General features: G+C 42.3%; 1 protein-coding gene across 1 annotated transcript; it reads left to right on the top strand.

The window, feature by feature from the left end:
* Positions 1-9667: 9667 nt before the first annotated feature.
* LOC110498422 (forkhead box protein I1c) lies at positions 9668-22441 on the top strand. The gene is made up of 2 exons (XM_021575037.3): positions 9668-10349; positions 12929-22441. The coding sequence occupies exons 1-2, from the start codon at positions 9767-9769 to the stop codon at positions 13570-13572; spliced, it is 1227 nt and encodes a 408-aa protein (XP_021430712.3). The 5' UTR covers positions 9668-9766; the 3' UTR covers positions 13573-22441.
* Positions 22442-23094: the final 653 nt, after the last annotated feature.

The following is a 23094-nucleotide window of genomic DNA, read 5'->3' as shown; positions in this document are numbered from 1 at the left end:
AAGGAGATGATTGTGGACTTCAGGAAACAGCAGAGGGAACACCCCCCTATCCACATCGATGGAACAGTAGTGGAGAGGGTAGTACGTTTTAAGTTCCTCGGCGTACACATCACAGACAAACTGAATTGGTCCACTCACACAGACAGCATCGTGAAGAAGGCGCAGCAGCGCCTCTTCAACCTCAGGAGGCTGAAGAAATTCGGTTTGTCACCAAAAGCACTCACAAACTTCTACAGATGCACAATCGAGAGCATCCTGGCGGGCTGTATCACCGCCTGGTACGGCAACTGCTCCGCCCACAACCGTAAGGCTCTCCAGAGGGTAGTGAGGTCTGCACAACGCATCACCGGGGGCAAACTACCTGCCCTCCAGGACACCTACACCACCCGATGTTACAGGAAGGCCATAAAGATCATCAAGGACATCAACCACCCGAGCCACTGCCTGTTCACCCCGCTATCATCCAGAAAGCGAGGTCAGTACAGGTGCATCAAAGCTGGGACCGAGAGACTGAAAAACAGCTTCTATCTCAAGGCCATCAGACTGTTAAACAGCCACCACTAACATTGAGTGGCTGCTGCCAACACTCTGACACTGACACTGACTCAACTCCAGCAACTTTAATAATGGGAATTGATGGGAAATTATGTAAATATATCACTAGCCACTTTAAACAATGCTACCTTATATAATGTTACTTACCCTACATTATTCATCTCATATGCATACGTATATACTGTACTCTATATCATCTACTGTATCCTTATGTAATACATGTATCACTAGCCACTTTAAACTATGCCACTTTGTTTACATACTCATCTCATATGTATATACTGTACTCGATACCATCTACTGTATCCTGCCTATGCTGCTCTGTACCATCACTCATTCATATATCCTTCTGTACATATTCTTTATCCTCTTACACTGTGTATAAGACAGTAGTTTTGGAATTGTTAGTTAGATTACTTGTTGGTTATTACTGCATTGTTGGAACTAGAAGCACAAGCATTTCGCTACACTCGCATTAACATCTGCTAACCATGTGTATGTGACAAATACAATTTGATTTGATTTGATTTTACCAGATATCAGTCAGCAAACCATTGCCAGCGGTCATCAGCTAACCTTCAGCTCGGAAAGCTCTCCCCAGTTCGAACAACGTGACTCTAACCAGAGCATAACGGACCTGTTATTTTTATCCCCGGATTCCTACCGCAAACTGAAAATTTTCATCTGGATCTTCACAACTAGCTAACCGCAATCCCGGATGACTACTCCTGGCTAGCGTTTCCATCCCAGAGCAAGCACCAATTTAGCTTGAAGCTAGCCCGGCCAGGGCTCCTGTGCTACCACCGAAGCATACTCCTGGGCTACAATATCGGCCTGCTAGTTACCTAGAGCCACTTGGAACCCTACTAATTCCACGACTGGTCTATCGACGTCACCGCACGAAGAGGCAAAAACAGACTTACCTCAATCGCGACGTCCCCCAAAGGCTAAGTCTCTAGCCCCTGCCATCTGCTTGCTTGCTAACCCGGTCTGCTAACTGCTAGCCCTTGCTAACTGCTTGCTTGCTAACCCGGTCTGCTAACTGCTAGCTTGCCCTGGTCTATTAACTGCTAGCCCATGCTAACTGCTAGCTTGCCCTGGTCTACTAGCTGCTAGCTTGTTTAGCTCCGGCCTACTAACTGTTAGCTTGTTAGCCTGCTAACTGTCTGAATCGCCGTGTCCCCAGCCAGCCCAACCACTCACTGGACCCATATGTTCACTTGGCTACGCATGTCTCTCTCTAATATCAATATGCCTTGTCCATTACTGTCCTGGTTAGTGATTACTGTCTTATTTCACTGTAGAGCCTCTAGCCCTGCTCAATATGCCTTAACCAACCATGTTGTTCCACCTTCTACATATGCGATGACATCACCTGGTTTAGACATCTCTAGAGACTATATCTCTCTCTTCATTACTCAATGCCTAGGTTTACCTCCAATGTACTCACATCCTACCTTACCTTTGTCTGTACACTATGCCTTCAATCTATGCTATCGTGCCCAGAAACCTGCTCCTTTTACTCTCTGTTCTGAACGTGCTAGACGGCCAGTTCGTATAGCCTTTAGCCGTACCCTTATCCTACTTCTCCTCTGTTCCTCTGGTGATGTGGAGGTTAATCCAGGTCCTGTAATGCCTAGCTCCACTCATCCCCCAGGTGCTCTCATTTGTTGACTTCTGTAAATGTAAAAGCCTTGGTTTCATGCATGTTAACATTAGAAGCCTACTCCCCAAGTTTGTTTTACTCACTGCTTTAGCACACACTGCCAACCCAGATGTCTTAGCCGTGTCTGAATCCTGGCTTAGGAAAACCACCAAAAACCCTGAAATCTACATTGCTAACTATAACATTTTCCGCCAAGATAGAACTGCCAAAGGGGGCGGTGTTGCAATCTACTCCAAAGATAGAAAGTAATACAGAACTCTGCAGGCTAAGTCTGTACCCAAACAATTTGAGCTTCTACTCCAAAAAATTCACCTTTCCAGAAACAAGTCTCTCACTGTTGCCACTTGCTATAGACCTCCCTCTGCCCCCAGCTGTGCCCTCGATACTATATGTGAACTGATTGCCCCCCATCTATCTTCTGAGCTCGTGCTACTAGGTGACCTAAACTGGGACATGCTTAACACCCCGGCCATCCTACAAACTAATGTTGATGCCCTCAATATCACACAAATTATCAATGAACCTACCAAGTACAACCCCAAATCAGTAAACACGGGCACCCTCATAGATGTCATCCTAACTAATTTGCCCGCCAAATACACCTCTGCTGTTTTCAATCAAGATCTCAGCGATCACTGCCTCATTGCCTGCATCCGTAATGGGTCTGCGACCAAATGACCACCCCTCATCACTGTCAAACGCTCCCTGAAACACTTCTGCGAGCAGGCCTTTCTAATCGACCTGGCCGGGGTATCCTGGAATGACATTGACCTCATCCCGTCAGTAGATGATAACTGGCTATTCTTTAAAAGTGCCTTCCTCACCATCTTAAATAAGCATGCCCCTCTCAAAAAATGTAGAACTAGGAATAGATATAGTCCTTGGTTCACGCCAGACCTGTCTGCCCTCTGCATTAGCATCGAATAGCCCCCGTGATATGGAACTTTTCAGGGAAGTTAGGAACAAATATACACAGGCAGTTAGAAAAGCTAAGGCAAGCTTTTTCAAACAGAAATTTTTATCCTGTTGTACTAACTCCAAAAAGTTCTGGGACACTGTAAAGTCCATGGAGAATAAGAGCAGCTGCCCACTACTCTGAGGCTAGGAAACATTGTCACCACCGATAAATCCGCTATAATTGAGAATTTCAATAAGCATTTCTCTACGGCTGGCCACGCTTTCCACATCGCTACCCCTACCCCGGTCAACTGCCCGGCACCGTCCACAGCAACCCGCCAAAGCCCCCACCACTTCTCCTTTACCCAAATCCAGATAGCCGGTGTTCTGAAAGAGCTGCAAAATCTGGACCCCTACAAATCAGCCGGGCTAGACAATCTGGACCCCTACAAATCAGCAGGGCTAGACAATCTGGACCCCTACAAATCAGCAGGGCTAGACAATCTGGACCCCTACAAATCAGCTGGGCTAGACAATATGGACCCTCTCTTTCTAAAATTATCTGCCGAAATTGTTGCAACCCCTATTACTAGCCTGTTCAACCTCTCTTTCGTATCATCTGAGATTCCCAAAGATTGGAAATCTGCCGCAGTCATCCCCCTCTTCAAAGGGGGTGACACTCTAGACCCAAACTGCTACAGACCTATATCTATCCTACCCTGTCTTTCTAAGGACTTTGAAAGCCAAGTTAACAAACAGCTTACTGACCATTTCGAATCCCACCGTACCTTCTCCGCTATGCAATCTGGTTTCAGAGCTGGTCATGGGTGCACCTCAGCCACGCTCAAGGTTATAAACGACATCATAACCGCCATCGATAAGAGACATTACTGTGCAGCCGTATTCATCGACCTGGCCAAGGCTTTCAACTCTGTCAATCACAACATTCTTATTGGCAGACTCGACAGCCTTGATTTCTCAAATGATTGCCTCGCCTGGTTTACTAACTACTTCTCTGATAGAGTGCAGTGTGTCAAATCGGAGGGCCTGTTGTCTGGACCTCTGACAGTCTCTATGGGTGTGCCACAGGGTTCAAATCTCGGGCCGACTCTTTTTTCTGTATACATCAATGATGTCGCTGTTGCTGCTGGTGATTCTCTGATCCACCTCTACGCAGACGACACCATTCTGTATATTTCTGGCCCCTCCTTGGACACTGTGTTAACTAACCTCCAGACAAGCTTCAATGCCATACAACTCTCCTTCCGTGGCCTCCAACTGCTCTTAAACGCAAGTAAAACTAAATGCATGCTTTTCAATCGATCGCTGCCCGCACCTGCTCGCCCGTCCAGCATCACTACTCTGGACGGCTCTGACTTGGACAACTACAAATACCAGGGTGTTTGGTTAGACTGTAAACTCTCCTTCCAGACTCACATTAAGCATCTCCAATCCAAAATAAAATCTAGAATTGGCTTCCTATATCGCATGAAAGCATCCTTCACTCATGCTGACAAACATACCCTCGTAAAACTGACCATCCTACCAATCCTCAACTTCGGTGATGTCATCTATAAAATAGCCTCCAACACTCTACTCAACAAACTGGATGCAGTCTATCACAGTGCCATCCGTTTTGTCACCAAAGCCCCATACACTACCCACCATTGCGACCTGTACGCTCTCGTTGGTTGGCCCTCGCTTCATACTCGTCGCCAAACCCACTGGCTACAGGTTATCTACAAGTCTCTGCTAGATAAAGCCCCACCTTATCTCAGCTCACTGGTCACCATAGCAGCACCCACTCGTAGCACGCGCTCCAGCAGGTATATCTCACTGGTCACCACCAAAGCCAATTCCTCCTTTGGTCGTCTTTCCTTCCAGTTCTCTGCTGCCCATGACTGGAACGAATTGCAAAAATCTCTGGAGCTGGAGACTCACATCTCCCTCACTAGCTTTAAGCACCAGCTGTCAGAGCAGCTTACACATCACTGCACCTGTACATAGCCTATCTGTAAACAGCCCATCTATCTACCTACCTCATCCCCATACTGGTATTTATTTATCTTGCTCCTTTGCACCCCAGTATCTCTACCTGCACATTCATCTTCTGCCGATCTACCATTCCAGTGTTTAATTGCTATATTGTAATTACTTCGCCACCATGGCCTATTTATTTCCTTAACTTACCTCATTTGCACTCACTGTATATAGACTTTTTGTTTTCTTTTGTTCTACTGTATTATTGACTGTATGTTTTGTTTATTCCATGTGTAACTCTGTGTTGTTGTATGTGTCGAATTGCTACGCTTTATCTTGGCCAGGTCGCAGTTGCAAATGAGAACTTGTTCTAAACTGGCCTACCTGGTTAAATAAAGGTGTTCTCAACTGGCCTACCTGGTTAAATAAAGGTGTTCTTAACTGGCCTACCTGGTTAAATAAAGGTGTTCTCAACTGGCCTACCTGGTTAAATAAAGGTGTTCTCAACTGGCCTACCTGGTTTAATAAAGGTGAAATAAAAAAATAAAATAAAGTGTTTTTTAATCTATTTTTTAAATATCATTTTACTGCTGCATCATTTACCTGATGTGGAATAGAGTTCCATGTAGTCATGGCTCTATGTAGTACTGTGGAATAGAGTTCCATGTAGTCATGGCTCTGTGGAATAGAGTTCCATGTAGTCATGGCTCTGTGGAATAGAGTTCCATGTAGTCATGGCTCTATGTAGTACTGTGAAATAGAGTTCCATGTAGTCATGGCTCTGTGGAATAGAGTTCCATGTAGTCATGGCTCTGTGGAATAGAGTTCCATGTAGTCATGGCTCTGTGGAATAGAGTTCCATGTAGTCATGGCTCTGTGGAATAGAGTTCCATGTAGTCATGGCTCTATGTAGTACTGTGTGCCTCCCATAGTCTGTTCTGGACTTGGGGACTGTGAAGAGACCTCTGGTGGCATGTCTTGTGGGCTATGCATGGGTGTCTGAGCTGTGTGCCTGTAGTTTAGACAGACAGCTCGGTGCATTCAACATGTCAATACCTCTCATAAATAAAAGTAGTGATGAAGTCAATCTCTCCTCCTCTTTCAGCCAGGAGAGATTGACATGCATATTATTAATATTAGCTCTCTGTGTACATCCAAGGGCCAGCCGTGCTGCCCTGTTCTGAGCCAATTGCAATTTTTCTAAGTAATTTTTTGTGGCACCTGACCACATGACTGAACAGTAGTCAGGGAGCAACAAAACTAGGGCCTGTAGGACCTGCCTTGTTTATAGTGTTGTTAAGAAGGTAGAAACTAGGGCCTGTAGGACCTGCCTTGTTTATAGTGCTGTTAAGAAGGTAGAAACTAGGGCCTGTAGGACCTGCCTTGCTGATAGTGTTGTTAAGAAGGTAGAAACTAGGGCCTGTAGGACCTGCCTTGTTGATAGTGTTGTTAAGAAGGCAGAGTAGTGCTTTATTATAGACAGACTTCTCCCCGTTTTAGCTACTACTGCATCAATATGTTTTGACCATGTTTACAATCCAGGGTTACTCCAAGCAGTTTAGTCCCCTTAACTTGCTCAATTTCCACATTATTTAGTTGAGGTTGATGGTTTAGTGAGTGTTTTGTCCCAAATACAATGCTTTTAGTTTTAGACATATTTAGGCCTAACTTATTTCTTGCCACCCACTCTGAAACTAACTGCAGCTCTTTGTTGAGTGTTGCAGTCATTTAAATTTATGTAGTAGCTGACGTGTATAGTGTTGAGTTATCCACATACATAGACACTCTGGCTTTACTCAAAGTCAGTGGCACGTTGCCTTATCTTGCCAATGAAAAAGTAATTAAAGTAGTTTGCAATATTAGTGAGCTTTGTGATGGATGAATGAGCCATCTGATTCAATGAAGGAAGGAGCCAAGTTAGCTTTTTTCCCCAAAAATGTCATTTAAGGAGAGATGAAAACTTGTTAAAACAATATTTCATGTTACCAGGAATATCACACTCCTCTTCAGTGTGTTATAAAAGAGTCTCAATACGCACAATGTAAATGCACAGTGGCCAAAATCTAAATTGCACCTGGGCTTGAATAATACATAGGGCCTTTCTCTTGCATTTCAAAGATGATGGTACAAAAGAACGGTTGATCCAGTGTGTTATATTCTACTACATTCCTTTCACATTTCCATAAACTTCAAAGTTTTTCCTTTCAAATGGTACCAGGAATATGCATATTCTTGCTTCAGGGCCTGAGCAACAGGCAGTTAGATTTGGGTATGTCATTTTTGGCAAAACATTTCATTTTTCATCTCATTTCATGTTTCATGAATTCCTCCAGTGGAACACAGACGTTTGTCGCCATCGTGTGGCTATTACGTACACTGCATGATGTGTTGGTTGCGGAGGAGAGAGAGAACTCACGGCGCTATCGTTCGGTTAATCTGTGAACTGGGTCACTGTCGCATTTCTCCAATATCAGTCTGTCTACAGTAGAGGACGCTATAGCCCCACTGATGGTGTAGGCCATCAGAGGAGTTTGGGACATGTATTACTTGCAGCGTTCTAAAACGTGAACGACAAATGATTGATTAAATAAATGATAAATGGCCAATATTCTTTGCCAATATTATACATTGCGGGATACTAAAAGAGTCTGAGCTTGTAGGGCAGGTCTATGAATTTGATAGGATTACATGACATTTTTCCAAACCTGAACCTTGTGTGATGGACGGGTGTCATTTGCAAGCAGTGTTTCTGAAGGAGATTGTACTGGTAGGTGTGTTAAAATAGCATGCTGCTTTTTAAGATTCCAAGGCAGTTGGTTTCTTTTTTTATCTCATCTATATGAACATGATGATCGATCATCACATAGAGTTGTTCATGTGATCTTGTTATACAAGAAGAAAAGCTATTTTAGAAACTGGACAAGAGCTACACTAAATCAACAGTTTTTTGTTGTTTTCCATTGTTTGGATTATTAGTTTATGATTAATGAGGGTTTTTACTCAATTGACACAGGAATGTGGTCACATTGTTTATTCTGTCTTATCCGGTATTCAATAAAATCAGATTTAAAGTGTTTTCTAATTTTATAGATAGTCTGAGGCAACAGGCTGATAGCATTATACACCCACAGGTCTTAGTTTAGGCCACACACTTGTATAGTCACACACACGCACGCACGCACGCACACACACACACACACACACACACACACACACACACACACACACACACACACACACACACACACACACACACACACACACACAAACACTCAAAGCAAATCTAATTGAATAATGAAATAAGACATATTTGTATAAATATAATAATTATTAATATTATTATTATTATTATTATTATAAGTTATTGTCATAAGCCCAGTGAAATTAATATAATAATGAATAGGACTACTACTTTCAGGCTACTCATTATAATTGGCCTAATGGGATTCTAGGCTTCTGCTGTTACCAATATTACTACTGCTAATAATAAGGATGACATTCATAATATTATGGATAACAATAATCATGATTTAGACAGAGATATGTTACCTTATATAATAATATAATCATGATTTAGACAGAGATATGTTACCTTATATAATAATATAATCATGATTTAGACAGAGATATGTTACCTTCTATAATAATATAATCATGTCTTAGACAGAGATATGTTACCTTATATAATAATATAATCATGATTTAGACAGAGATATGTTACCTTATATAATAATATAATCATGATTTAGACAGAGATATGCTACCTTATATAATAATATAATCATGATTTAGACAGAGATATGTTACCTTATATAATAATATAATCATGTCTTAGACAGAGATATGCTACCTTATATTTATTAGATAGGCCCATTAATCTCCCATTTACTCCCGCCCCCAACCCTAAAAAAGCTAATTTACTAGCATTGAATACATATTATTAGAAACTATTCATATGTAAATGTATATTATAATAATACTAGTATTTATGGTAGTAATTATAACAACCATAATTAAAAATATATATTATATTATATTATTATTATATTATTCTGGGGCGGCAGGGTAGCCTAGTGGTTAGAGCGTTGGACTAGTAACCGGAAGGTTGCGAGTTCAAACCCCCGAGCTGACAAGGTACAAATCTGTCGTATAACAGGCAGTTAACCCACTGTTCCCAGGCCGTCATTGAAAATAAGAATTTGTTCTTAACTGACTTAAAGGTAAAATATAAATAAATAAATATATGAAAAGCCTTTGGAGAACAGTAGTGGGAAGTAATTTTTTTAATTAGACCTATCTACTGGCGCAAATTTTAATAATTCACAAACTCAATTGTTGTATTAATATTACATTTCAAGTAAACACTTTCTGTCGGGTTTTATGTTGCCGTTAGTATGAAACATAGAGAAGTTATTATTTCACACCTCTGCCTGTCAATTCTCAACTAAATTCAATGGCCACACCCCCAACCAGTTAGTGAGTGTTTATTGGCTGTTAGAGATGATCTAGTGTCTGGATGAGAAACTGTCGGTCTGAAGTTATAAAATTAAAACTCAGATTTTGGATTCTGGCACTTGTTGCTGACGTTGCGCGCTTGGGATCAGGTCGTCCGTTTGAACCGTTACTGTTGTGTTCTAATTCCGTTCGGGTTGTCCTCCCGAGTGGAGCATGAACTCCATCGACCCTTCAGTACACCACACCTCGTCTCCAACAGCAAGCTCTCTCCAACCCCAGCCCAAGAGCACCCAGGAGCCGCCGGAGATGGCTGTCTACTGTGATAACTTCAGCATGTACCACCAGCCTGGACTCCAGAGCGCACAGAGACCGTCTGGATACGGCCTGGGAGATTACGCGTCATCCCTGTGGTTGAACGGGCCCCCCGTGAACTCCTCCACCCCATACCTGCACGGAAACAACACAGCATCCTTTATGCCACCTTCCTACGGTACCCAGCGGCAGTTCCTTACCAACTCTCCCGGGTTCGGGGGTCCGGACCTGGGTTGGCTGTCCATCGCCAGTCAGGAAGAGTTGCTAAAACTGGTCCGTCCTCCATACTCTTACTCTGCGCTCATCGCCATGGCGATCCAGAACGCACACGAAAAGAAGTTGACCCTGAGTCAGATCTACCAGTATGTCGCGGATAACTTCCCGTTCTACAAGAAGAGCAAGGCGGGGTGGCAGAACTCTATCCGACACAACCTGTCACTCAACGACTGCTTTAAAAAGGTCCCCCGCGATGAGGACGACCCAGGTATTATCCCATCCTGTTCAATTCTATCTTTGTAACATCTAGGGCCATTTGTAGATAGATTTTAATTAGTCAGGCAGGCTATGTGATTCAGCTGTCGGTTAGAAATCCTATAAAAACACGTGTAAAAGTTTGGGCCTAAAACCGATTGAACAAATTGGTGTAGGCCTGTTGCTAAACTAACGTAGGAGGCGTAAAACAAAACGCCTGAGCGGGAGTTCCCACATCTGGTTTTCAATCGGAAAAGAAGATAGGTTGAATTAGCTAATTCCCTTATAAACAACTACCGCTAAGGGTGGTTGCAGGCTATCATGTCAGTTCAAATCAGTTCGATAAAATAAAGGCTTATTCAAACCATATGCTGATAATTGTTAATTTTATCCTTTAATTTGTTTCCTTTATTTTGAAGACTAGAATGCTTATCATTGTGCATATTAAATCTAGGAATTGTTATCAGCAGTGTCCCATAGACTTGAGATGAGTCAAATGTAATATATCTAATATATTGACTGGCCTTTGCTTCTTTAGCATGGGACATAGAAATAACCATGAGGTCATTTTAGAGATTAGAATATATATTATTCTAGAGTTTAGATTAGATATATGTGGTCATTCTATAGATTAGAATATATATTATTGTGTAGATTAGATTAGAACTATTTGGTCATTCTATAGATTTGAATATATATATATTATAAACACGTGTAAAATATATATATATATATATGTTATTCTGTATATATGTTATTCTGCAGATTAGATTAGAACTATGTGGTTATTATATAGATTAGAATATATATTATTATGTAGATTAGATTAGAACTATGTGGTTATTATATAGATTAGAATATATAGATATATAAACACGTGTAAAAGTATTATATATTATTCTAGAGATTAGATTAGAACTATGAGGTCATTCTAGAGATTAGAATATATATTATTATGTAGATTAGATTAGAACTATGAGGTCATTCTAGAGATTAGAATATATATTATTATGTAGATTAGATTAGAACTATGAGGTCATTCTAGAGATTAGAATATATATTATTATGTAGATTAGATTAGAACTATGAGGTCATTCTAAAGATTAGAATATATATTATTATGTAGATTAGATTAGAACTATGAGGTCATTCTAGAGATTAGAATATATATTATTATGTAGATTAGATTAGAACTATGAGGTCATTCCATAGATTAGAATATATATTATTATGTAGATTAGATTAGAGCTATGAGGTCATTCTAGAGATTAGAATATATATTATTATGTAGATTAGATTAGAACTATGAGGTCATTCCATAGATTAGAATATATATTATTATGTAGATTAGATTAGAGCTATGAGGTCATTCTATAGATTAGAATATATAGATATATAAACACGTGTAAAAGTATTATATATTATTCTAGAGATTAGATTAGAACTATGAGGTCATTCCATAGATTAGAATATATATTATTCTAGAGATTAGATTAGGACTATGTGGTCAATATTAGATTGCCCCAAAAGTTTGTTATAATACACTGTAAAAAAAAATCCTATTGTTTTTATGATAATTTACTGGCAGCCAGTTACCTGTAAATTACTGTAAATAAAGGTATATTATGTTACCGTAAATGCGTTTAACATTACTATAAAGTGTAGTGTAAGAAACTTTATGGATTACAACATAACAGTTAGCTTGTTATTAGATGCTTCGTGTCCATACTGAGTGGGCCTTCAGTTTCCTACCATGGCAGTTTATAGATAAAAGGTTTGATATCCTAATCCTGGAAGGGCAGAGCGGAGCACCCATATTCTAGGGAATGACACAATTTTAACCCCAAATTCATTCAAATGAATAGCTACCTAGACATTGATTTCCTCATCAGTGTATCATTCCAAAGCCAGAGTATTAGGTGCATCACATCACTGTTTGTGATAATGTGCACAATACTAAATTACTACAACATTATGTGGATTTGTGGCCCGCACATGGAATGAGTGACCCGCACATGGAATGAGTGGCCCGCACATGGAATGAGTGGCCCACACATGGAATGAGTGGCCCCCACATGGAATGAGTGGCCCGCACATGGAATGAGTGGCCCGCACATGGAATATTGCTGCTCATAGGGCTTTATTCCTTTATTATTTCACACAAGTCTTCATTCTGTATGCGGGCCTCATTTATTTGATCCTGTAATGTTTTTTTATCCCAGCATTAGTTTTCTCATGTTTAGGATGAGCACATCTCCCTCCAGTTCTTCATTGGATATGTACATATTACTAATGTGTATATATTAATAATGTATTAATATATAAATACTATATAATAATGTCTTATTAATATATAAATACTATATAATAATGTCTTATTAATATAGAAATACTATGTCATCCTGTCTTGTTAATATATAAATACTGTATAATACTGTCTTATTAATATATAAATACTATATAATATTGCCTTATTAATATATAAATACTGTATAATAATGTCTTATTATATAGTATTTATATATTAATAAGACATTATTATATAGTATTTATATATTAATAATGCTAAAGCTTCTATTATTTATGTTCCAGGTAAAGGGAACTACTGGACGTTGGATCCTAACTGTGAGAAGATGTTTGACAACGGGAACTTCAGGAGGAAGAGGAAGCGTCGCTCCGACTCCACTAACAGCACCAAAACAGAGGACGGCCGAGCAGCCCCGCCCATCAAGACCTTAGACAGCCCCCAGCTCCTAGGCCCCGCCTCCCCAGACATGGAGGTGGTCAGTGAGGGTCACAAGAGCTCCCCCCCCCCGGGCCTGGCGTCCGGTGGCACTCCGTGTTTTAATAACTTCTTCAGCAGTATGGCTGGGCTGGGCTCCGGGCCTCTAGGGGCCTCCGTTCCTCTTTCCTCTGGTCCCTCCAGCAGACAGACTAGCTCTCTGGGGCTGGTCAACGAGCTGACCAATAGGAACATTACAGCCCTCCATAGCAGCCCATACCACAACCACACACCCCACACCCCCACCCCAGTCCAGGACAGTCACAGCCCGGGGGTCTCAGAGGCGGGCCTCGGGGGCCACGGCCACCCAGCAGACAGCCTGTCTCCCTTCAACAGAGGACTGTACTACAACACATTCAGTGGAGGGGGGCAGGCAGGACAGTTCAACAGCCACTTCTATAACAGCTTTAGTGTCAACAATATCTTATACCCCCGAGAGGGCACAGACGTATAGTCACTGACGTATAGCCACATATAGCATATAGTGTATAGTCACGGACTTATAGCAAGGGGCTACGACAGGTCTAGGTGGTCAGCCATATCAGAGGGCTTGGCAAACCAGTCAATACATAAGGACTTCACAGGACAGATACAGACAAGTCCATTCATATGACAGAGACAGAACAGTCCATTCATATGATTTTCACAGGACAGAGACAAACCGGTCCATTCATATGATCTTCACAGGACAGAGACAGACAAGTCCATTCATATGACCTTCACAGGACAGAGACAGACCAGTCCATTCATATGGCCTTCACAGGACAGAGACAGACCATTCATATGGCCTTCACAGGACAGAGACAGACCAGTCAATTCATATGGCCTTCACAGGACAGAGACAGACCGGTCCATTCATATGATCTTCACAGGACAGAGACAGACCGGTCCATTCATATGGCCTTCACAGGACAGAGACAGACAAGTCCATTCATATGACCTTCACAGGACAGAGACAGACCAGTCCATTCATATGGCCTTCACAGGACAGAGACAGACCATTCATATGGCTTTCACAGGACAGAGACATACCAGTCAATTAATATGGCCTTCACAGGACAGAGACAGACCAGTCCATTCATATGGCCTTCACAGGACAGAGACAGACCAGTCCATTCATATGACCTTCACAGGACAGACAAGTCCATTCATATTGTCTTCACAAGACAGACAAGTCCATTCATATGACCTTCACAGGACAGAGACAGACCAGTCCATTCATATGGCCTTCACAGGACAGAGACAGACCATTCATATGACAGACCATTCATATGACCTTCACAGGACAGAGACAGACCATTCATATGGCCTTCACAGGACAGAGACAGACCAGTCCATTCATATGGCCTTCACAGGACAGAGACAGACCATTCATATGACAGACCATTCATATGACCTTCACAGGACAGAGACAGACCAGTCCATTCATACGGCCTTCACAGGACAGAGACATACCATTCATATGACAGTCTGTTCATATGACCTTCACAGGACAGAGACAGACCAGTCCATTCATACGGCCTTCACAGGACAGAGACAGACAAGTCCATTCATATGGCCTTCACAGGACAGAGACAGACCAGTCCATTCATACGGTCTTCACAGGACAGAGACAGACCATTCATATGACCTTCACAGGACAGAGACAGACCAGTCCATTCATACGGCCTTCACAGGACAGAGACAGACCAGTCCATTCATACAGTCTTCACAGGACAGAGACAGACCATTCATATGACCTTCACAGGACAGAGACACACCAGTCCATTCATAAGGCCTTCACAGGACAGAGACAGACCATTCATATGACCTTCACAGGACAGAGACAGACCAGTCCATTCATACGGCCTTCACAGGAGAGAGACAGACCAGTCCATTCATACGCCCTTCACAGGACAGAGACAGACCAGTCCATTCATACGGCCTTCACAGGAGAGAGACAGACCAGTCCATTCATACGTCCTTCACAGGACAGAGACAGACCAGTCCATTCATATGGTGTTCAAAGCACAGAGACAGAGCTCTGACGACACCTTTATGAATCTCAAACTGTACAGCCACAGTCAGCAGGCAGCTCCATTGGCCTATTCACTTTACCAATCTGTCAGTGGACTTCACCAATACAGATCACGTGCCTGAAAAACTCCCAATCCATGCCAACACAGAGAGGACGGAGGAATGTACTGCAGCCAAATTGTTAGGCTGTTCATATTTGACCAAACTTGTCAACCTCTCTATAACGATCCAGCTGCTTATCTCAAAATAAACCACTGAAATGAACATGTGACTATATATCCAGAATCCTCATCTGGAATGCCAATAGGGATCACAAAACTCACCACTGATCCAGATTTCTACCCATCGTTTTAGCACTGGAGGTGCTGTGGTAATACTGAAGGTACTGTGGTACTAGATACTGTGTTAGCACTGGAGATACTGTGGGACTAGATACTGTGGGACTAGATACTGTGGGACTAGATACTGTGGGACTAGGTACAGTGTTAGCACTGGAGATACTGTGGGACTAGATACTGTGGGACTAGATACAGTGGGACTAGATACTGTGTTAGCACTGGAGATACTGTGGGACTAGATACTGTGGGACTAGATACTGTGGGACTAGGTACTGTGGAACTAGATACTGTGGGACTAGGTACTGTGGGACTAGATACTGTGGGACTAGGTACTGTGGTACGAGGTACTGTGTTAGCACTGGAGATACTGTGGGACTAGATACTGTGGGACTAGATACTGTGGGACTAGGTACTGTGTGACTAGATACTGTGTTAGCACTGGAGATACTGTGGGACTAGATACTGTGGGACTAGATACTGTGGAACTAGATACTGTGGGACTAGGTACTGTGGGACTAGATACTGTGGGACTAGGTACTGTGGTACGAGATACTGTGTTAGCACTGGAGATACTGTGGGATTAGATACTGTGGGACTAGATACTGTGGGACTAGATACTGTGGGACTATATACCGTGGGACTAGATACTGTGGGACTAGATACTGTGGGACTAGATAATGTGGGACTAGATACTGTGGGTCTAGGTACTGTGGGACTAGATACTGTTGGACTAGATACTGTGGGACTAGATACTGTTGGACTAGATACTGTGGGACTAGATACTGTGGGACTAGATACTGTGGGACTAGATACTGTGGGACTATATACCGTGGGACTAGATACTGTGGGACTAGATACTGTGGGACTAGATACTGTGGGTCTAGATACTGTGGGACTAGATACTGTTGGACTAGATATTGTGGGACTAGATACTGTTGGACTAGATACTGTGGGACTAGATACTGTGGGACTAGGTACTGTGGGACTAGATACTGTGGGACTAGATACTGTGGTTCTAGGTACTGTGAGATGAGATACTGTGGGACTAGGAACTGTGGGACTAGATACTGTGTTAGCACTGGAGATACTGTGGGACTAGATACTGTGGGACTAGATACTGTGGGATGAGATACTGTGGGACTAGATACTGTGGGACTAGATACTGTGGGACTAGATACTGTGGGACGAGATACTGTTGGACTAGATACCATGGGACTAGGTACTGTGGGACTATATACTGTGGGACTAGATAATGTGGGACTAGATACCATGGGACTAGGTACTGTGGGACTATATACTGTGGGACTAGATACCATTGGACTAGGTACTGTGGGACTAGATACTGTGTTAGCACTGGAGATAATACGGGACTAGATGCTGTGGGACTCAATTCCATTGGACTAGTTACTGTGGGACTAGGTACTGTGGGACTAGATGCTGTGGGACCAGGTACTGTGGGACTAGATACCGTGGGACTAGCTACTGTGGGACTAGGCATTGTGGGACTAGATGCTGTGGGACTAGATACTGTTGGACTAGATGCTGTGGGATCAGGTGCTGTGGGACTAGATAACATGGGACTAGATACTGTGGGACTAGATGCTGTGGGACTAGATGCTGTGGGACTAGGTACTGTGGGACTAGATACTGTGGGACTAGATACTGTGGGACTAGATACCATGGGACTAGATACTGTTGGACTAGATACTGTGGGAAAGATACCATTGGACTAGATACTGTGGGACTAGATACTGTGGGACTAGATACTGTTGGACTAGATACTGTGGGACTAGATACTGTGGTACGAGATACTGTGTTAGCATTGGAGATACTGTGGGATTAGATACTGTGGGACTAGATACTCTGGGACTAGATACTGTGGGACTATATACCGTGGGACTAGATACTGTGGGACTAGATACTGTGGGACTAGATACTGTGGGTCTAGATACTGTGGGACTAGGTACTGTGGGACAAGATACTGTTGGACTAGGTACTGTGGGACTAGATACTGTTGGACTAGATACTGTGGGACTAGATACTGTGGGACTAGATACTGTGGGACTAGATACTGTGGGACTATATACCGTGGGACTAGATACTGTGGGACTAGATACTGTGGGACTAGATACTGTGGGTCTAGATACTGTGGGACTAGGTACTGTGGGACTAGATACTGTTGGACTAGATACTGTGGGACTAGATACTGTGGGACTAGGTACTGTGGGACTAGATACTGTGGGACTAGATACTGTGGTTCTAGGTACTGTGAGATGAGATACTGTGGGACTAGGAACTGTGGGACTAGATACTGTGTTAGCACTGGAGATACTGTGGGACTAGATACTGTGGGACTAGATACTGTGGGACGAGATACTGTGGGACTAGATACTGTGGGACTAGATACTGTGGGACTAGATACTGTGGGATGAGATACTGTTGGACTAGATACCATGGGACTAGGTACTGTGGGACTATATACTGTGGGACTAGATACCATTGGACTAGGTACTGTGGGACTAGATACTGTGTTAGCACTGGAGATAATATGGGACTAGATGCTGTGGGACTCAATTCCATTGGACTAGTTACTGTGGGACTAGGTACTGTGGGACTAGATGCTGTGGGACCAGGTTCTGTTGGACTAGATACCGTGGGACTAGCTACTGTGGGACTAGGCATTGTGGGACTAGATGCTGTGGGACTAGATACTGTTGGACTAGATGCTGTGGGATCAGGTGCTGTGGGACTAGATAACATGGGACTAGATACTGTGGGACTAGATGCTGTGGGACTAGATGCTGTGGGACTAGGTACTGTGGGACTAGATACTGTGGGACTAGATACTGTGGGACTAGATACCATGGGACTAGATACTGTTGGACTAGATACTGTGGGAAAGATACCATTGGACTAGATACTGTGGGACTAGATACTGTGGGACTAGATACTGTTGGACTAGATACTGTGGGACTAGATACTGTGGGACTAGATACCATGAGACTAGATACCATGGGACTATATACTGTGGGACTAGATACTGTGGGACTAGATGCTGTTGGACTCATTACCATGGGACTAGATACTGTGGGACTTGGTACTGTTGGACTCACTACCATGGGACTAGATACTGTGGGATTCATTATCATGGGACTCGGTACTGTGGGACTAAGTACTGTTGGACTCATTACCATGGGACTAGATACTGTGGGACTAGATACTGTGGGACTCATTATCATGGGACTAGATACTGTGGGACTCATTATCATGGGACTAAATACTGTGGGACTAGGTACTGTGAGACTCATTATCATGGGACTAGATCATGTGGGACTCAGTACTGTGGGATTTATTACCATGCGACTAGGTACTGTGGGACTAGATACTGTTGGACTCATTACCATGGGACTATGTTCCATGGGACTAGGTACTGTGGGACGTTACCATGGGACTAGGTACTGTGGGACGTTACCATGGGACTAGGTACTGTGGGACATTACCATGGGACTAGGTACTGTGGGACTAGGTACTGTGGGACTAGGTACTGTGGGATTAGATACTGTTGGACTCATTACCATGAGACTAGGTTCCATGGGACTAGGTACTGTGGGACATTACCATGGGACTAGGTACTGTGGGACGTTACCATGGGACTAGATACTGTGGGACTAGGTACTGTGGGACTAGGTACTGTGGGACCAGATACTGTGGGACCAGATGCTGTGGGACTAGGTACTGTGGGACCAGATGCTGTGGGACTAGGTACTGTGGGACCAGATACTGTGGGACCAGATGCTGTGGGACTAGGTACTGTGGGACGTTACCATGGGACTAGATACTGTGGGACTAGGTACTGCGGGACCAGATACTGTGGGACTAGGTACTGCGGAACTAGGTACTGCGGAACTTACTGCTGGTTGGGGAACATTTTGATTGAAACCACAATATTAACGCTCTTATGAGTGTACATGCATTTTTGTATATTATATATCAGTGGAGGCTGCTGAGGGGAGGACGGCTCATAATAATGGCTGGATCGGAGCAAATGGAATGGCATGCAACCATGTGTTTGATGTATTTGATACCATTCCACTCATCCCATTCCAGCCATTATATATATATATATATATATATATATATATATATATATATATATACACACACTTAATGACCAAAAGTTTGTGGACACCTACTCGTCTCAGCTCATTCTAAAATCATGGGCATTAATATGAAGTTGTTCCCCCTTAGCTGCTTTAACAGTTTCCGCTTTCCACAAGATGTTGCAACGTTTCTGTGGGGACTTGCTTCCATTCAGCAACAAAAGCATTAGTTAGGTCGGCATTGATGTCCGGGCAGTGATGTTGGGCGATTAGGCCTGACTCACAGTCTGCGTTCCAATTAATCCAAAAAGTGTACGATTGGTTTGAGGTCAGGGCTCTGTATAGTTTAGTCAAGTTCTTCCACAACGATCTCAACAAACCATATCTGTATGGACCTAACTTTGTACACGGGGAACATTATCATACTGAAACAGGAATGGGCCTTACCCAAACTGTTGCCACAAAATTGGAAGCACAGAATAGTCTAGAATATCATTGTATGCTGTAGCGTTAACATTTTCCTTCACTGGAACTAAGGGGCCTAGCCCGAACCATGGAAAAAAGACCCAGACCATAATTCCTCCTCCACTAAACTTTACAGTTGGCACTATGCATTCGGGCAAGTAGCGTTCTCCTGGCATCCGCCAAACCCAGATACGTCTGTCGGACTACCAGATGGTGAAGCATGATTCTTCACTCCAGAGAATGCGTTTCAACTGCTTCAGAGTCCAATGGAGGCGAGCTTTACACCATTTCAGCCGATGCTTGGAAATGCGCATTGTGATCTTAGGCTTGTGTGAAGCTCCCGATGAACAGTTATTGTGCTTATGTTGCTTCCAGAGGCAGTTTGGAACTCGGTAGTGAATGTTGCAACCGAGAACAGGTGATTTTTACCCGCTATATGCGTCAGCATTTAGCAGGCCCGTTCTGTGAGCTTGTGTGGCCTACCACTTTACCGCTGAGCCATTGTTTCTCCAAGATTTTCCCACTTCACAATAACAGCATTTACAGTTGGGTAGCTCTAGCAGGGCAGAAATTTGACGAACTATCTTGTTGGAAAGGTGGCATCCTATGACGGTGCCACGTTGAAAGTCACTGAGTTCTTCAGTAAGGCCCATTCTACTGCCAGTGTTTGTCTATGGAGATTGCATGGCTGTGTGCTTGATTTTATACACCTGTCAGCAAAGGGTGTGGCTGAAATAGCCGAATCCACTAATTTGAAGGGGTGTCCACATACTTTTATATATATATACAGTACCAGTCAAAAGTTTGGACACACCTACTCATTCAAGGGTTTTTCTTTATTTTTGTATTATTTCCTACATTGTAGAATAATAGTGAAGACATTAAAATGACAAAATAACACTCATGGAATCATGTACTAACCAAAAAAGTGTTAAACCAACCAAAATATATTTTATATTTTAGAAGCTTCAAAGTTGCCACCCTTTGCCCTGATGACAGCTTTGCACACTTTTGGCATTCTCTCAACCAGTTTCACCTGTAATTATTTTAAAACAGTCTTGAAGGAGTTCCCACATATGCTGAGCACTTGTTGGCTGCTTTTTATTCACTCTGCGGTCCAACTCATCACAAACCATCTCAATTGGGTTGAGGTCGGGTGATTGTGGAGGCCATTTCCTCTGATGCAGCACTCCATCACTCTCATCCTCGGTCAAATAGCCCTTACACTGCCAGGTGTGTTGGGTATTTGTGTCCTGTTGAAAAACAAATGATAGTCCAACTAAGCACAAACCAGATGGGATGGCGTATCGCTGCAGAATGCTGTGGTAGCCATGCTGGATAAGTGTGCCTTGAATTCTAAATACATCACTGACATTGGCACCAGCAAAGCACCCCCACACAATCACACCTCCTCCTCCATGCTTCACGGTGGAAACCACACATGCGGAGATCATCCTTTCACCTACTCTGCGTCTCTCAAAGACACAGAGTTTGGAACCAAAAATCTAAGTTTTGATGTCTTCACTATTATTCTACAATGTAGTAATTATTATTCTACGAAATAGTAAAAATAATGAAAAACCCTTGAATGAGTAGGTGTGTCCAAACTTTTGAGTGGTAGTGTATATACTGTATGTGTATATGTGTATACGTGTGTATTTTTTGTAAATGATATATATTAGATTGTAACTATTTAAATGATGTACAGATTCTTCTTCTAGACCCATATAGGTTATTATTTTACCTAATTATGTTTTTTTTGTTCTTACCTCTACCTGGCTGTAAATGACATGTCATGGAGTCAGATCAGATGGTGAAAAATATACCAGCACAGCTTGACGTTCTTTTTATAAATATGACTTTTGTCATTTCACCTCCTCATTGTACAGTGACATCCCACCGGGCACAAACTGGTTGAATAACTTTGTTTTCACTTTGAAAACTGATTGGATTTGCAAAAAGGCATCAATGTACCAGCACAGATTGATGTTCTCCTTTAAAACATGCCACAATGTAAAGGAATTCCTGGAATTGTATCATTTCTTTCACCTACCTTTTCAACTAAATCCAATGACATGGTTAAATACAACTCCATCAAAATGTAAATATAAACTAGATGTTGAACTGATGACTGTGCCCTGTGGGTTGTCATGGTGAATCATATCAAATGTATCAAGAATAGCATCAGTAAATCATTGGGGGTTTTCTTGAGGAAAACATCATGGAACAGTAAATATATCAGATTGTATCATCAGCTCTCAGGTTTCAATATGACATCATGACCATGTGTAACTGCAGCATAATAATGATAAAAAATATAATATCCTCTTATAGTTTGTCTTCACTTTTCACATGCATCATCAAACTCCTCTGTGATCATCAATAAACTTAATGTGATCATATTGTATCTGGAGAGTCCCTGCTCATTGAAAATGTTGAAAAACAGTATGTGTTGAAATCACTGAATGGGCTTTTACAACTGTTGACATTTCTTTAGAAAGATGGGAATGTTATTTTAAATGTGTTTGCCCCTTGCTATAGGAATGCAATATGACTGCAATATGACTGCTATATGACTGCTACATGACTGCAATATGACTGCTAAATGACTGCTATATGACGGCTATATGACGGCTATATGACTGCTATATGACTGCTATATGACTGCTATATGACTGCTATATGACTGCTACATTACTGCTATATGACTGCTACATGACTGCTATATGACTGCTATATGACTGCTATATGACTGCTACATTACTGCTATATGACTGCTATATGACTGCTATATGACTGCTATATGACTGCTATATGACTGCTACATTACTGCTATATGACTGCTATATGACTGCTATATGACTGCTATATGACTGCTATATGACTGCTATATGACTGCTACATTACTGCTATATGACTGCTATATGACTGCTATATGACTGCTACATTACTGCTACATGACTGCTATATGACTGCTATATGACTGCTATATGACTGCTATATGACTGCTACATGACTGCAATATGACTGCTACATGACTGCTATATGACTGCTATA

The sequence above is a fragment of the Oncorhynchus mykiss genome, chromosome 19, assembly GCF_057628025.1.
Source record: "Oncorhynchus mykiss isolate SJ-2025 chromosome 19, ASM5762802v1, whole genome shotgun sequence".
NCBI lineage: Eukaryota > Metazoa > Chordata > Actinopteri > Salmoniformes > Salmonidae > Oncorhynchus > Oncorhynchus mykiss.
Note: the sequence above shows the minus strand (reverse complement) of the source record. Positions and strands in the feature narration are given on the sequence as shown.